General features: G+C 37.7%; 1 protein-coding gene and 1 long non-coding RNA gene across 2 annotated transcripts; both read right to left on the reverse strand.

The window, feature by feature from the left end:
- On the reverse strand, positions 1–15,178 carry LOC128382345 (sialoadhesin-like). The gene is made up of 10 exons (XM_053342343.1): positions 15,113–15,178; positions 13,918–13,993; positions 13,282–13,665; positions 12,424–12,729; positions 12,062–12,319; positions 1,286–1,588; positions 924–1,181; positions 736–808; positions 586–637; positions 1–213 (listed from the first exon to the last, which is right to left on the reverse strand). The coding sequence occupies exons 1-10, from the start codon at positions 15,125–15,127 to the stop codon at positions 1–3; spliced, it is 1,938 nt and encodes a 645-aa protein (XP_053198318.1). The 5' UTR covers positions 15,128–15,178.
- Positions 10,962–11,555, reverse strand: LOC128382204 (uncharacterized). The gene is made up of 3 exons (XR_008323702.1): positions 11,516–11,555; positions 11,347–11,383; positions 10,962–10,984 (listed from the first exon to the last, which is right to left on the reverse strand). It is a non-coding gene; the product is annotated as an uncharacterized LOC128382204 (long non-coding RNA).
- Positions 15,179–16,101: the final 923 nt, after the last annotated feature.

Below are 16,101 nucleotides of genomic sequence, written 5' to 3' on the forward strand. Positions count from 1 at the left end.
TCATTTCTTCTTCACTTGAGCATACAGCTCCTCTGGGCCGTCAGCAGTCTGTGGCGTGGACACTTTGACCTGTTCATACACAATATCCTGCTGCTCTCTGCTGGCCTGCACTGAGTCAGAGGACTGTCCAGGTCTCTGCTTGGAGAAGTTGATCTCTCCATAATGGATCCCTTCTTCTTCTGTTTTAGCTAGCTCTTCTTCACCTGTTTGACTCTGCAAAAAAAGTAACCAAAAAAACAGTTGTTAGAAGCATCAGGTGGATTTTTAACCTCTCAATGTCACCTATTTCTCTCACTCAGCTCCCCCTGATAGACTGTAAAGATCACAATAAACTGTTTTCAAAGCAGTGAAACATTGTATGTTGTTTCAAGAAATTGTGGACTCATTTGGGTTAAACCTTCCACCAAAGCAGCCTGGAAAGAGGAAGCTTGTTGAGTTTGTGGTATTACTTCTCATTTAACACAGTTACTTATGTTCCCCACTCACATGCGTGAAATGATCTTGATGAACTCATGTTGTGAACCTTTTTAAAACATTTATCATGAACAGTGCAGTAATGTAAAGTAATGTTGAGTATTTTCCTACCTCAGTCTGTTGTGGATGTGTCGACTTAAACCACTTGAGAAACATGAGAGTGCTGTACAATAACACAAAACCACATGAATGAAAAATCTAGATTGAAACTGAACTATGATTGACTGAACCATGATAGCTGCTATAATTTGTGATACTCACCACACAGTGACAGCCAGGCAGATGAGTATGATGATCCCAATGATTCCTCCAAGATCTGCACCCTGTAGTTTTGCTTATAGTAAAAAAAACAATATAAATGTAACGACATATGAAGTTGTCGGAGCCTTTACTTAATTCCCACTTCTCATCAATTAAAGTAACCTGGATCAGTACAGTTGTGCATTTACCTTTAATAGTCAGATGGATCTGTGATGACGACTGATTACCAACGTCATTTGAGGTCACACAGTAATAATCTCCTCCATCTGTCACATTGAAGCTGTAGAAGTCTCCTTCAGATACTTTCATGAGTCCATCTTTGTTGATCTTGAACCAGGTGAAGTTGGCGGCAGGCTTGGCTCTGCTGGAGCAGGTCAGGTTCACCCAGCTACCTGGTGACACCAAACCTGATGGACTGATCATTGCTGAGGTGTTTTTAGGAGCATCTGAGGAAAATGTGACAGATTATTGTTATTCATTAAAAATCAGCTGATATCTCATGAATCATCATGTGCTGACAGGATCCAATAACAAACTCTGGATGTCTTACATGAAACATTGAGAGTCACTTTTCCCTCTGCTGACTTATTGTGTCCTTCATTCACAGAGTAGATGGAAGAACAGGTGATGGTGTATCCATCGTGCTTGTCAGACAGAGTGATGATCTTCTGGATTTTAGTGGTAAAGGTTCGATCTGTGTTCTCCTCTATTGTGTTGTGAGCGTCTTGTTGGAGATTCCAGGTGAGTTTAGGAGGGGAGTGTGGACAGGGAGTGAAAGCTGAGCAGGTTATAGTGACAGACTCCTTCTCCTTCAGCTCACCTGAGATTTCAATTGTGGGACTTGGAGGAGAATCTGTGGTTTACAATCAAAACAACTTAACACCACATTACAGTGTTATTTTTTTTTACAGCTAAAATGAAAATAATTTAATCTTTCATCCTAAATTTGACCTATTTGAGATTCAGAATCAGCAACTTAATCAAACAAAGACTAATTTTGTCCTTCAATGAATATGGAGGAATGAATTGAACTGATTTCCTTTTTCAAGCAAAAACAGTAAATGACAAAAATGTGGGGACTTTTACTGTATAATTGTGCAGAAAATATCAATTAGGTTTATTTCCAAATGACTAAATATTCAGGTATTATTTGGCTGTGAGTCAGGACATTCAAACCAATGACTATCTGTTTACAGAGTGGTTTTTCTCACATTTCACCACAGTTGAGTTTACTTTGTCTTCATCACATATTTAATATCACAGTAAGGTTAGGATGCTGTTTACTTTTCAGACCAAAGCTGTAACTGATTTCCTTTTTATGATTGTAAAAAAAAACAACTATCTTACCTGTGACTGTCATATGAAGAGGATGACAAATAGCTGTTGCCTTGTATGGCTCGTTCTCAACTCTGAAGTAGTATATGTCTGTATATGTTGTGCTTAAATTGGAAAATAGAGTGGTGCAGTTTTTCTCTTTCAGGTTTCCAGTAATTTTCATTGGATAGGTGTTAACAGTCTGACTACTGTTGAAAATCACATTGTTTGGATAGGTGCCAAAACTGAGATGATTTTTAATCCACACCCCAATTGTTTGTCTGCTGCCATCAAATTCTGTTGCTACTCTAGCACTAAAGTTACACGGGATTTGCAAACAAGATCCACTCAGTGCTTCCATCTTCAGTGGTGCAGTGATGAAGAGGGCTAATTTTTCAGAACAATCAGCCAAAGCACCTGTGAGATCAGATCATCATTAACATAAAGTAGAACAATCTCCATGATGAGATGGTTCATGATACAATAAATACACTTCAGCAGCTGTATGTTGCATGTTTTTCTGTCTTGTAACAATTTTAAAATAAAACATTTAACTTTGCAGTCAGGATGTGAACAGTTGTAAGAAGTAGCTGATCTTTCTGCTTTGTTTCAGACTGTAAATGATTTGAGTAATGTCTCCAAATAAAAGTGAGTGAACAAACAGCTCACCTGGAAGAAAGAAGACACTCAGTAACATGTTGACTGTCAACATATTTGTAGACAGGACTGCCATCAATCTCATCACCTGGATCTACAAACACAACAATGCAGGATTTATTATTTTTTCATGTTATGGTTTTTTGCAACTTAATGCAACTCATTTTCAACCAGATTATCCACAAACTCACACATTCAAACCAGAGATGTCAATCTTCAGATCTACATTATTGACTATAATATATAATGTAAATTATTACTGATATCAAAGTAGTGAGATTATGGTCTCTGTTAATGGAAAATGATCAGTTACCTCTATTTAATTAGATTTTAAACAAAACACACAAAAACATTTGGGTTAAAAATCTTAAAGGTCTTACCCAACGAGTCCACCTCAGAATCAGAGCAGCAGTAAAATCCTTTAACTGATGACCTCATGTGAAAATTGTCCAGTTTATTAAACTGAGCTGTTGTGCAACAGACCAACTAACCAACTTCCTTTTAGCGTTTGCAGTTTAAAACTGAGTCGACTTCCTGTGTTTGAAGATCAAGTCCATTTGGTTTTGTGTTAAAGCTGCTGCACATCAGCTGTCCTGAATCATATGAATATTTAACAGTTAGAATTTGTTTTTTTTAACAATATCTTTATTGACTTTTTTATCACACAATAAACAAAATAAAAACAAAATAATTTAAATAAATAATTAACAGATTATATATTTACTTCATGTATTTGTGAGATAATCTCAGTGATGAAAATACTTTTTTTACTGTGCATGTTTTTATTTGTGTTATTGTGTTATTAGGGTTAGGGCACATTTATCTTTGAATAAGTTATTTTGTGAATCATTTCAGAATATAATGTTTACAGAGTCAACATAGTGCTGGATGACACATTAAATCAGCATTAAGTCATCTACAAAGCTACAGACATTTTCTGCTGACTCATAATTTCAATTTTTTAATTGTAATCGTTCTTTGTTCTTTCATGATGTTTGACTGCGTTACGTGCCGTGTGGTTTTTGTGGTTTCTTGCTTGTCCCTTTTCCTTTTCTGCAGGTACCGCCCCCTTTTCTCCCCACTGATTGGTGATTGGCATCAGCTGTGGCTCGTCAGGCAGACAGCTTAAGAACTAGTGATGGGAACGGCAGTTCTTTTTACTGTACTTTTACTTTACTGTACTCTTTAGAATCCGTTCATTAAAATGATTCGTTCAAAAGATTCGTTCACCGAATCGTTCAGTGCTCTCCAACTCCCTGAACTGATAAACAGCCAAATAATCCGTCATTCAGTTCATGATTCAGCCCTGAGGTTGACGTTCACTTACTGAGGGACGGTGCGTTCAAGGACTATATTATACAATCATTCGCGGGAGACGCAGCGCTGCTTATACATGCACTAAAAATATTACACAGTGAAAGTGTCCTCTGTGCACAGTAAAATAACATAACATGATGCTACACTGATGTTAGCAACACAGCGCTAATGTTAGCAGTACATGTACTGAACGTGAATCAACTCCTCAGCCCTCAGTGCCCTGAGTCAGTGAGTGACTGACACAGCGCCACTTTCGTTCGCGAACGATTCATTGAACGACCTGCTGAGGACGTGAATCTCGTTCATGTACTGTGCTGAAAGTGGGCTGAATCATGAACTGAATGACGGCGAATCACGTTCGCGAACGAATCATTGAACGACATGCTGAGGACATGAATCTCGTTCACGTACTGTGCTGAAAGTGGCGCTGTGTCAGACTCACTCAGAGTCAGTCAAAGTGTTGTCGTTCACTGAGTGATTCGTTCGCAGTGAACGAGTGAGTGAGTCGCGGCAGTTCCACTCCAGACCGGCAGCCATGCTCACGGCTGAGCTCAACTGAACTGAACTGAGAAAGGAACGAATCAGTTCATGAAGTGATTCAGTTCACTTCGTTCACTCAAAAGATTCGTTCGTTCGAACGACACGTTCGTGAACGACACGACACTATTAAGAACCTGTGGAGCTGATTCCAGGCCCCTGGCAGTTGGTCTTCTGGTTGTGTTGTGGTTTGTGCTGAACTGAGCTGTGTGCTGAACTGAGCTGTGTGCTAGTTCCTGGTGTTCCTGGTGTTCCTGACCAGCGGTGTGGTTTGTCTGCCACTCATTGATCGGTTTCCCTTGGTTTTTGGAAGCTCGTCCTTAGTTTGCTAATTAATAAATTGACTTTTTGGTTTGGATCTCTTGTGTTTGAGTATATATTTTTGTTGTGTTGTTTTATTTGTTACGTCCCTACCCCTAGACACAATCGGGGTCGTAACAGACTGTATGGATGGCAGTGTTTGTCAGTCGGTCCACCATTTTTGGTCCAAACTACCTATCTGGTCCAAAATATCTCAACATGCTAAATGTATGAACACAAAACTTTACAGATATTCATGGTCCTCAGAAGAGGAATTCATACTGACTTTGGTGATCTGTTGACTTTTCATCTATTGTCACCATCATATCTAAATTGTAATTTGTCCAATACTTTGGTTTATGACAAAATTCCCGCTGAACTAATCACTTTCCCATCAGCCTCAGCTGTACTTTGTGTTTAGTGCTAATTGGCAAAACTAACATGTTGAACATTCAACATTATAATTGCTTGGCACCACATTTCACTCAAAAGTGCAATATGACTTTGGAGAAATACCTTCACACTAATCAATACTGTCTCTCTTTCAGTCTACAACTCAACAAAAGATCAAAAATGTTGAAACTAATTTATGTTTTATGACAAGTTGACGTTGAAACCGTATTTTAGGTGGTTGACACAACAAACTCTCACTGAATATCACATCGTTGGTGCTCACTGGGACAGAATTGAAGATTTTTTTGTTAGAACTGAGTTTCAGGGCTCTGACAGCAAATATTATACCCCCTGTAGTTTTCAGCTGGGACTCTGGAACAGAGAAAAGACCTCTGCAGAGGATCTCAAAGTATGTATTCACACATTCAGCACTAAGAGGTCAGAGAAATATCTGGGAGGGAGGCTGTGAAGAACCTTAACAGTGATCAGTAGGATCTTAAAATGAATTCTAAAACATACTGGGAGCCAGTGTAGAGGCTAAACCAGGAGCGATGTGATCACATCTCTTTGTTCTGGTTAAAAGCCTGACAGCTGAGTTCTGTTCAATCTGGAGTCCATCAATAGATTTTTGGTTCAGACAAGTAAAAATGCTGTTGTAATAATCTAGACATGATGAGATAAAAGCATGTAAAATTATCTCTCTCTTTAAAAGTACAGATGAAATAAAGATTTTTCAAATGTTTATAAGATGATAAAAAGTAGATGTGGTGTGCTGCTTAAAGCTTAAATTACTGTCAAATAAAATGCCAGGCTTGAAATGTTCCACTAGGGAACCAGGAGATGGCACAATTTGCTTTTCCATGTGCTGAGACACAATGAAGGATCTCTGTTTTGTTTGAGTTCAGCTGAAGAAAATGATTTGACATCCAGTCCTTCACATTGCAAAGACAGGGTGTGTGGATATAATGGGCAGGTACATATGTGTGTCATCAGCATAACATGGAACGAACAGTGTGAAACACAGTTCAAGACATTTAGATTAAAACTATAAAATGTGGTTTAAAAGTGACATTGAGATAATAATAATAATGATGCATTTTATTTAAAAGGCACCTTTCAAAGCACTCAAGGACACTTTACAAGTAGGGGTGGGGGGAAAAATCGATTCATGTACATATCGCAATTTTTTATGGGATGATTTTAAAAATTGAATTTTTCTCCCCAGAATCGATTTTTTTCTATTTTAGAGGCTCTATTTTGGCCAAGTGTTTTATTTTATTACCTTACAGCACTACCTTCTCATCACCACTGCAAAAATGACTGTGCTTGAAGTAACCTGACGTTAATCACTTGCTTGATTTCATTAGAAGTTGCTAGCAGCTAGTTAACCATATATTTTCGCTTTTGGCTTCGGTGTAGGCTTCATAACACAACCTGCCCCCTCCCTTCACAAGCTACTGAAGTAGGGGGAGTACAAAAGCAGACAACCCAACTCTCCTGGACGTCGTGTAAGTCTCCATCATCTGGAGCGACCAAGCAAGAGCGCGCACTAGAGAGTGACTGCGCGCGTGTGCGTGTGTGTGTGTGTGTGTGTGTGTGTGACTCAATGCAGCGCATGTGAGAGCATAGCGTCCTAATAGTGTGTGTGTTGCTGCTTATTACACTAATCGCACCTAAATCTTCTAAAGTGTAGGAGCAGTTCACATTACATAAAACTACTGCATCCTGCCGAGGTCGGCACGAAGCGTGCGTGCGCACGTATGCACGCGCACAAAAAACGATCGGTTTTCTATCGCTTTTGCGCGTCATATCAATGATATAATGTGACTGTGTGGATCATTAACCTTGTTGCAGTGTGCTCCCTGGTTATAGTTAGTCAACTATCAGCTTCTACCTGCTCAGATCTCACAGTCAGCAGCAGCTAGGGAGAGGAGGAGAGCAGCAGGGGAATCTAGCTCACATTTAGTATGGAAGCCTAATGATGGAAAAAGTAAAACTGGTAACTACAAAAATAAACCATTATTATTATGTTTTATTTATTGTTACAACAGCTCAGGTTGACTGAACAACAGAAAATACCTATTTAAGTGTAGCATACATGTGTATGTTATTTTTTTAAAGCTATCAGACATTACACTACTTCAGAGAGCACTGAGCAGTCAGAGCACTTTACTTGTTATTTAAAAACATATTGGTTCATCTATTGAACAATTCATTACAGTGACACAGACTGATGTGCATTGTTTATGGGAATGTCTCATGCTTTATCATCTCTAGATGTGTATGATTCAACTTGTTTGGTTTTTAAGAAGGAAAAGAAAATTGCAATGATTGATTATATCGAATCGCAATACTTGTAGAATCGCAATTATCGAGAATCATGATACAAATCGAATCGGCACATTAGAATCGTGATACAATCGAATCATCACCAAAGCATATCGTCCCACCCCTACTTACAAGGCACATATAACACAACAACAGTACATCAAACAATATAAATCAGGTGACATTTAGTGCAAAGATAAAGAATAAATATGAATGTGACTACAAAGTGCATTAGTACAATAAATAAACAAGAATGTGATTGCATAGTTAGTGTGAGACAGAGTATGCCACTCTGAATAGGTGCGTTTTCAAGCTGGATTTAAAGGTGGACACAGAGTCAGAAGTGGGAATATCTGGTGGGAGAGATTTCCAAAGGCGGGGGGCAGATCGGCTGAATGCTCTTGACCCCATGGTGGTTAAGTTAGCAGACGGGGCAGAGAGCTGGTTGGCAGAGGAGGATCGGAGAATTCGGGAAGGTGTGTAGATGTGAATAAGTTCAGAGAGATATGATGGTGCCAGGTTGGGAAGGATCTTGAACGTGAGGAGTAGAATCTAAAAGTCAATGCGGGATTTGATAGGGAGCCAATGAAGTTGCAGCAGGGCAGGAGTGATGTGTTCAATAGAGGGAGTTCTGGTTATGATATATTTTTCTCGTTTAAACAGCTTTTTGATTACTGTTTTTGCAACATGCCATTCAAACATAACTGCAAAGCTTTTCAACAGTAAACTTATCAAAATACAAATAAATGTATGATGAGAATGGGTAGGGTAAGTATACAACATTTATTTTTCAAAAAGAAGTTAGTAAAAGTGCACATGGACAGAGCAGAGAGGATCATTGTTTCATAAAATACTTCACACCTTGTTACAAACAAGTCATCTCATCAGGAGGTCAGCTCTGTGGTCCAGAGAAACAGAGGGGTCGAAATGTGAGTTAAAAAGTTAGCAGTAGAAAAGGTAGCAGTAAAAAGGAATAAAACACTCAAATGATTTTCTTCATGTAAGTGACTAAAGGTAAAATAGAGAGGAGAGGTTAAAAACAAAACACATCCAGCACAAAGTGAACAGAATGATTTTTCACTTTTTAAAATATCACAAAACAAAATGACACAGAAACAACTTATGGTTCAATCTAATCTTGTTCTACGCTGCTGCTGTGTGTGCTGAACTGCTTCTGGTGTCACGTTCACTGGATTTCTTTAGACTTGTTCCCTATTTGGAGATTTTATCTGAAATATACATGACTAATAATAAAACAGCTATGCTATGTCAGCACACATGTAACATATTGATAACAGAAACGAAAAAAGCTGCAGGATGAGGAAGTTTTGAGCTTCTCTTCATTGAACTGTCAACAGTGAAGATTTTCCATCAAGGCTTCAGTATCTGTTCCTGACATAAAATAACCTGTATGAATGCATGTATGAATACAAAATAAAGTGATGTTTAATATAAATTACTCTAAAGTGTAATCTGTCTTTAAACAACAAAACAACTCTCATTTCTTCTTCACTTGAGCATACAGCTCCTCTGGGCCGTCAGCAGTCTGTGGCGTGGACACTTTGACCTGGTCATACACAATATCCTGCTGCTCTCTGCTGGCCTGCACTGAGTCAGAGGACTGTCCAAGTCTCTGCTTGGAGAAGTTGATCTCTCCATAATGGATCCCTTCTTCTTCTGTTTTAGCTAGCTCTTCTTCACCTGTTTGACTCTGCAAACAGTTGTTAGAAGCATCAGGTGGAGCTTTAACCTCTCAATGTCACCTCTTTCTCTCACTCAGCTCCCCCTGATAGACTGTAAAGATCACAATAAACTGTTTTCACAGCAGTGAAACATTGTATGTTGTTTCAAGAAATTATCTGCTCATGTCAGTTGCGAAGTCTTCCACCTTGCACCAAATAAGCCTGGAAAGAGGATGTTTGTTGAGTTTGTGGTATTACTTCATATTTAACACAGTCACTTAAGTTCCCCACTAAGATGTGTGAAATGATCTGGATGAACTCATGCTGTGAACATTTTTAAAATATTCACAACAAACAGTAAAGTGCTGTAGTAATGTTCAGTATTTTCCTACCTCAGTCTGTTGTGGATGTGTCGACTTAAACCACTTGAGAAACATGAGAGTGCTGTACAAAAAACAAAAAACACATAAATGTAAAATCTAGATTGAAACTGAACTATGATTATTCAGATTAAATTGCCTGAAACTGAGTCATGATGACTGCTATAGTACCCAGGTCGTAAAGGTTCAACACCATGTTTCTTAATAATGGGCCAAGGAGAAGCATGTATATACACCATACTTTATATAAGAAAATGAAGAGGCATCGCTGTTCATAGAGACACAGAACCTCTCATTTGACAGGCAAGATGAATTGCTGAACCAGGTACCCCACCCATGCCTCAGTGTGTTGAAGAGGATACTGTGATCAATTGTGTCAAAGACTGCACTAAGGTCCAGAAGTACAAGGTGCCATTAAAAACCAAACTCACCTCTAAACAATGAGAAAAACATGATTTTGAAGTAATATTAGTGAGGCAATTACTTAATTTTGATAGAATGCAAAAGAATAATGTAGCAACTTCCCTCTTCAGCTAAACCTCTCTGAGTTTATCTTTTTTGGTTAATAGGCTTCTAGATATCATGTGACCTGAGAGACTAAAATAATGCACACAAACACTTTAAATGCAGCTGTGAAGAAGGAAGTCAGATGCTGTGAAAAACTTAAGACTTCAAATGATTCACTGTAAAATAAAACAAAAAGACAAAAAACATTCACACAACTCATTACAAATCAGTATGCTTAATCTTCTTTATTATGTAAAAGATATAATCCATTTTTATGTTTGTTATTTTGCACTGTAAATACCATTTTTTTTTAAAACATGTAGCACAAATGATAGAATAAGTGATAAAAAGGTTTTTATATTAAACACTGCATGAAAAGCTTCCTGGCAAGAAATCTGAAAATGAATATTTTAACAGTTTTTCATTTCATTTCATTAATAATGTATTATTTACATGCTTAATTTTCTTTTTTCTTTTTTTTCAATATCTTAAAAACAAAAGGAAAAACATTGTTGCCATGACTCAGTCCAACATTACTAAAGAAGATGTTGTCATGTTGACTGAAAAGAAAGAAGAAATGTACAAAAAAGAAACAAAAGTACTGCAACATACTGATGAAGTCTTGGGTAATCTTGCTGATGACATTAAACATCTACCTAGAGGAAGTAGTTATCTGCCTTCTTGTAAATGGCACACTAACACATGTAAATAAAGAATAAGCATATAATACAGAATAGACAATAATGGATATCATGTAATTCCACTGATAGTGAACATGTTGTCGTCCTCTCCTTGTGGCTCATGATGACAGCTCAAACACCCTGCTGACATTTTCTGCTGTGTCCTGTGGAAATGAAACAGCACAGAGACAGTGGGGTGTTAGTGATATGTAGTGAATTTACTGCTGCTGAGAGTTTTATTCACTGTACTGCTCAAAGTGACTTTTCAAAGTAACGATGCAGATGTTTAGAAGGTATAATGTTAAGATATCATTTAGTATGTTAGCATGATAACATCTGTGAGTTAGTGTAATGGTTCAATAAAACAACACTTGTATTCAGAAGTAGGACAGGATAAGATATAAACAATGATTACTGAGTAGATCAGACAGCAACATACTGTAGCTGTGGGTCAGTCGATTGGGAACATTTCATGGTGGATTTTTAAAATTTAAACAGATTATTAATATTTATTACCTTCACTGGTTTGGTGGAGCGTCTTGTTCTAAACCAACTGGAAAACAAAAGGAGAAAGTTTCATTTTAGTTCCTGCTGTGATAATAATGATCTATCTCAAACATCCAAACCACATTTAAAATCATATCAATTTTTCTGTAGTTGCAAATGATCAAAAAGTTGGACTCACCACTCAAAGATGACCATTGTACTGACAAGCATTACAATTCCCACAGCCTTTACTATAATGTAGACATCAACCAATTCCCCATAAGCTGTAAGACAACACATGGTCACCTTCTCTTTAATGTAAAATGTTATGTTTCTAAAACATCACAAACCATCATTCCTGAGTCTGGAAGAAGAATATATTATTGTAAAAGAAGACTGTTAGAAAGGAAACGTTCTGTGTAAACCACAATGTTTGGAATATGAATTTTCTCTACATTTTAATATCATAAAGGTTGAACCAACAATGTGACACCTTATTAATCTTTGTAGCAAAATTCTCTTGGCTCTCCTCCTAACACAAGATCAGAAGTCTGGCTCTGCTGTAAAATCACACTTAGGTTGATAATGTTTCATGATCAAGAACAGATCAGCATTGACAATCAGTTATTCATCTATTGCCTTGAAATCGTTTCCTTCATTCACAGAGCATCTCATAACAGGTGATGTTGTGCACCCACATCTGGAGTCCCACATTAGACTGGATTCAGTACAGTTCTGCATTTACCTTTAATAGTTAGATGGATCCATGATGATGACTGAGTACCAACATCATTTGTGGCCACACAGTAATAAACTCCTCCATCTGTCACAATGAAGCTGTAGAAGTCTCCTTCAGATAGTCTCATGAGTCCATCTTTGGTGATCTTGAACCAGATGAAGTTGGCGGCAGGCTTGGCTCTGCTGGAGCAGGTCAGGTTCACCCAGCTACCTGGTGACATCAAACCTGATGGACTGATCATTGCTGAGGTGTTTTTAGGAGCATCTGAGGAAAATGTGATAGATTATTTTTATTTATTAAAAATCAGCTGATATCTCATGAATCATCATGTGCTGACATGATCCAATAACAAACTCTGGTTGTCTTACATGAAACATTGAGAGTCTCTTTTCCCTCTGCTGACTTAACATTGTGTCCTTCATTTACAGAGTAGATGGAAGAACAGGTGATGGTGTATCCATCATCCTTGTCAGACAGAGTGATGGTCTTCTGGATTTTAGTGGTAAAGGTTCGATCTGTGTTCTCCTCTATTGTGTTGTGAGCGTCTTGTTGGAGATTCCAGGTGAGTTTAGGAGGGGAGTGTGGACAGGGAGTGAAAGCTGAGCAGGTTATAGTGACAGACTCCTTCTCCTTCAGCTCACCTGAGATTTCAATTGTTGGGCTCGGAGGAGAATCTGTGGTTTAAAATCAAACACATACTTTATACTATACATCAGTGTTACTTATTTCATAGTTATACTGAAAAAATGTAACATTTCATCCTAGTTTTTATCCATTGGTAAAAACCACATTGAGTATTGTCCACATTCATTGAGACAGAGACTTTCAGAATCAGCAATTTAAGTAAACTACAACTAATTTGGTCCTTCAGTGAATATGGAGGAATGAAAATAACTTTCCTTTTTCAAGCAAAAACAGTAGATCACAAACACTGTGTGACTCTCACTGTAGAGTTGTGTGGACAACATTAATAACGTTTATTTTCAAATTAATAAATATTCAGGTATTATTCAGCTGTGAGTCAGGACATTCAAACCAGTGACTATCTATTATCTGCCTGGTTTATCTCACATTTCCACACAACTGAGTTTCCTTTGTAGTCTTTATCACATATTTAATATCACAGTAAGGTTAGGACCATGGTGTTTGCTGTTCAGACCAAAGCTGCAAGTGATTTCCTTTTTATTCTAAACAACGATATGAGTGAAAAAACAAAACTATCTTACCTGTGACTGTTATATTAAGAGGATCACAAACAGCTGTTGCCAAGAATGGCCAGTTCTCAATTCTGAAGTAGTATATGTCTGTATATGTTGTGGTTAAATTGGAAAATAGAGTGGTGCAGTTTTTCTCTTTCAGGTTTCCAGTAATGTTCATTGGATAGGTGTTAACAGTCTGACTACTGTTGAAAATCACATTTTTTGAATTTTGTTTAAAATATGGGTTATTTTTAATCCACACTCCAAAGGTTTGTCTGCTTCCATCAAATTCTTCTGCTTCTCCAGCACTAAAGTTACACGGGATTTGCAAACAAGATCCACTCAGTGCTTCCATCTTCAGTGGTGCAGTGATGGTGAGGGCTAATTTTTCAGGACAAGCAGCCAAAGCACCTGTGAGATCAGATCATCATTAACATAAAGTAGAACAATCTCCATGATGAGATGGTTCATGATACAATAAATACACTTCAGCAGCTGTATGTTGCATGTTTTTCTGTCTTGTAACAATTTTAAAATAAAACATTGAACTTTGCAGTCAGGATGTGAACAGTTGTAAGAAGTAGCTGATCTTTCTGCTTTGTTTCAGACTGTAAATGATTTGAGTAATGTCTCCAAATAAAAGTGAGTGAACAAACAGCTCACCTGGAAGAAAGAAGACACTCAGTAACATGTTGACTGTCAACATATTTGTAGACAGGACTGCCATCAATCTCATCACCTGGATTTACAAACACAACAATGCAGGATTTATGATTTTCTTCTTTTAATCATGTTATGGTTTTTTGCAACTTAATGCAATTTATTTTCAACCAGATTATCCACAAACTCACACATTCAAACCACAGATGTCAATCTTCAGATCTACATTATTGACTATAATATAATTAGGGTCCGAGCGCTGACCAGGGCGAAGCCCTATTGTATTTGCCAAGATTTTTTTTTTCTTGCAAAATGACGACCTTTTTGCCCCCCTAAACGTGCCCCAAAACTCATCAAAGTTTGCATGCAAGCCAGACCCTGCGAAAAATTTGATATTTTATGGTTTTTTATGGTTTGGCAAAATGGCTCTTTAGCGCCCCCTGCAAAATCAATAAAATCGAGCCCCTCGTCACAGATTGACATAGAGAAACGAAACTCGGTACACATGTTCATCATGTCAAGACGCACCAAAAAGTCTCTTGGATACATACCCTAACACCAACAGGAAGTCGGCCATTTTGAATCAAATTTTCAATTTTAATGTAGATTTTGTCATCATATTTGAACAAACCAGTCCTAGAGATTTCATCCCATCCACTTCAAATTCGCTCAGAAACATCTTGAGACATTGGAGATGAAAAGTTATCAAAAGCTTTTTCCCCCGTCATTCCTGGTTGCCGTGGCAACACAGCCAATTTCAATGTCTCGCCATGAAATTTCAAACCCTCAAAACTTGATTCCACATGGTCTGAGCTTTTCCAAATTTAATATGCTTATTCAGCGTCCTGGTCTGAACACATGTACAGTCTCATATTTAGTGACAGTCATAGCGCCACCTACTGGCGACATGAAGTCACTCGTTTCAGTCTTTGACTAATTACTCCCGTAATATTCACTTGAAATTGACTCAGCTGAGACATAAGACCAGTTATCAGAATCTTTTGTATGACTTATTCCTGTTGGGCGTGGCTGTGTGGAAAATTTTGATGCTGCGCTATAAAGCAAGAAGTCCTTATAACTCCTACAGACATTGTCCCATCTACCCCAAATTGATCACATGAAATATTTTCCACTTCAGTTCACGAAGAATAACAAAATAATAAATATTTGTTGGGGTAAAAGGCTAAGAAGGTCTTACCCAAAGAGTCCACATCAGAATCAGAGCAGCAGTAAAATCCTTTAACTGATGATCTCATGTGAAAATTGTCCACTTTATTAAACTGAGCTGTCGTGCAACAGACCAACTAACCAACTTCCTTTTAGTGTTTGCAGTTTAAAACTGAGCTGACTTCCCGAGTTTGAAGACATACAAATCACGTCCATCTGGTTTTGTGGTCAAGCTGCTGCAGATCAGCTGACCTGAATGATATAAATATTTAACAATTAGAAACAGTTCTCACCTTTACTGCTCACATCCTGTGAGAATTTTAACCAGTTTACAGGATATGAGCAGCTCAATGCAGGTTTATATTCACTATTATGTAGAAAAAATTAAATAGATCACTAAAATAATGTATTCATTTGAACAGACAATATATTAACTTCATGTATTAATGAGATAATCTCAGTGATGAAAATGCTTTTTCGTTTCACTTGTTTATTTGTGTTATTACAAGTTTATTATTGAATAAGTTACACAAGATATTATGTGAGTTATTTTAAAATATAATGTTTACAGAGTCACCATTGTGCTGGATGACACATTAAAACAGCATTGAGTCATCTACAAAGCTACAGACTCCATTTACCCAGTTTGAACTCAATTTGCCCAAAGTGATTTAACTGTTAGTATAGTTAATGCTCATGTATCCTCTGCACAAGTCTTGAAGATTAAAAAGTAGGCTGCCAATGTCTGTTGAACCTTTGACCACATTCATGATAACATGCAAGGTTGCTGAACTGTGGCTGCTGCATAGAGTGAGAAGAGAGGATGTAGTTACCTAGCTGGTAGTGCATGCAGGAAGACTGGGAAAATGGAAGAGAGCAAGAAGTGCAACCAGAGGGACACAGACTCCTCAAAGTTTGAGCTTTTGCCTCTAACATCACTAGTCATTTTAAGGGTGTCAATTGTAACCGACACAGGATCAGTACGAGATATAGTTAGATTTTTTCTATGAGCAGTGAGAT

This window comes from Scomber japonicus, chromosome 21, assembly GCF_027409825.1.
Source record: "Scomber japonicus isolate fScoJap1 chromosome 21, fScoJap1.pri, whole genome shotgun sequence".
In the NCBI taxonomy this organism is placed as follows: Eukaryota; Metazoa; Chordata; class Actinopteri; order Scombriformes; family Scombridae; genus Scomber; species Scomber japonicus.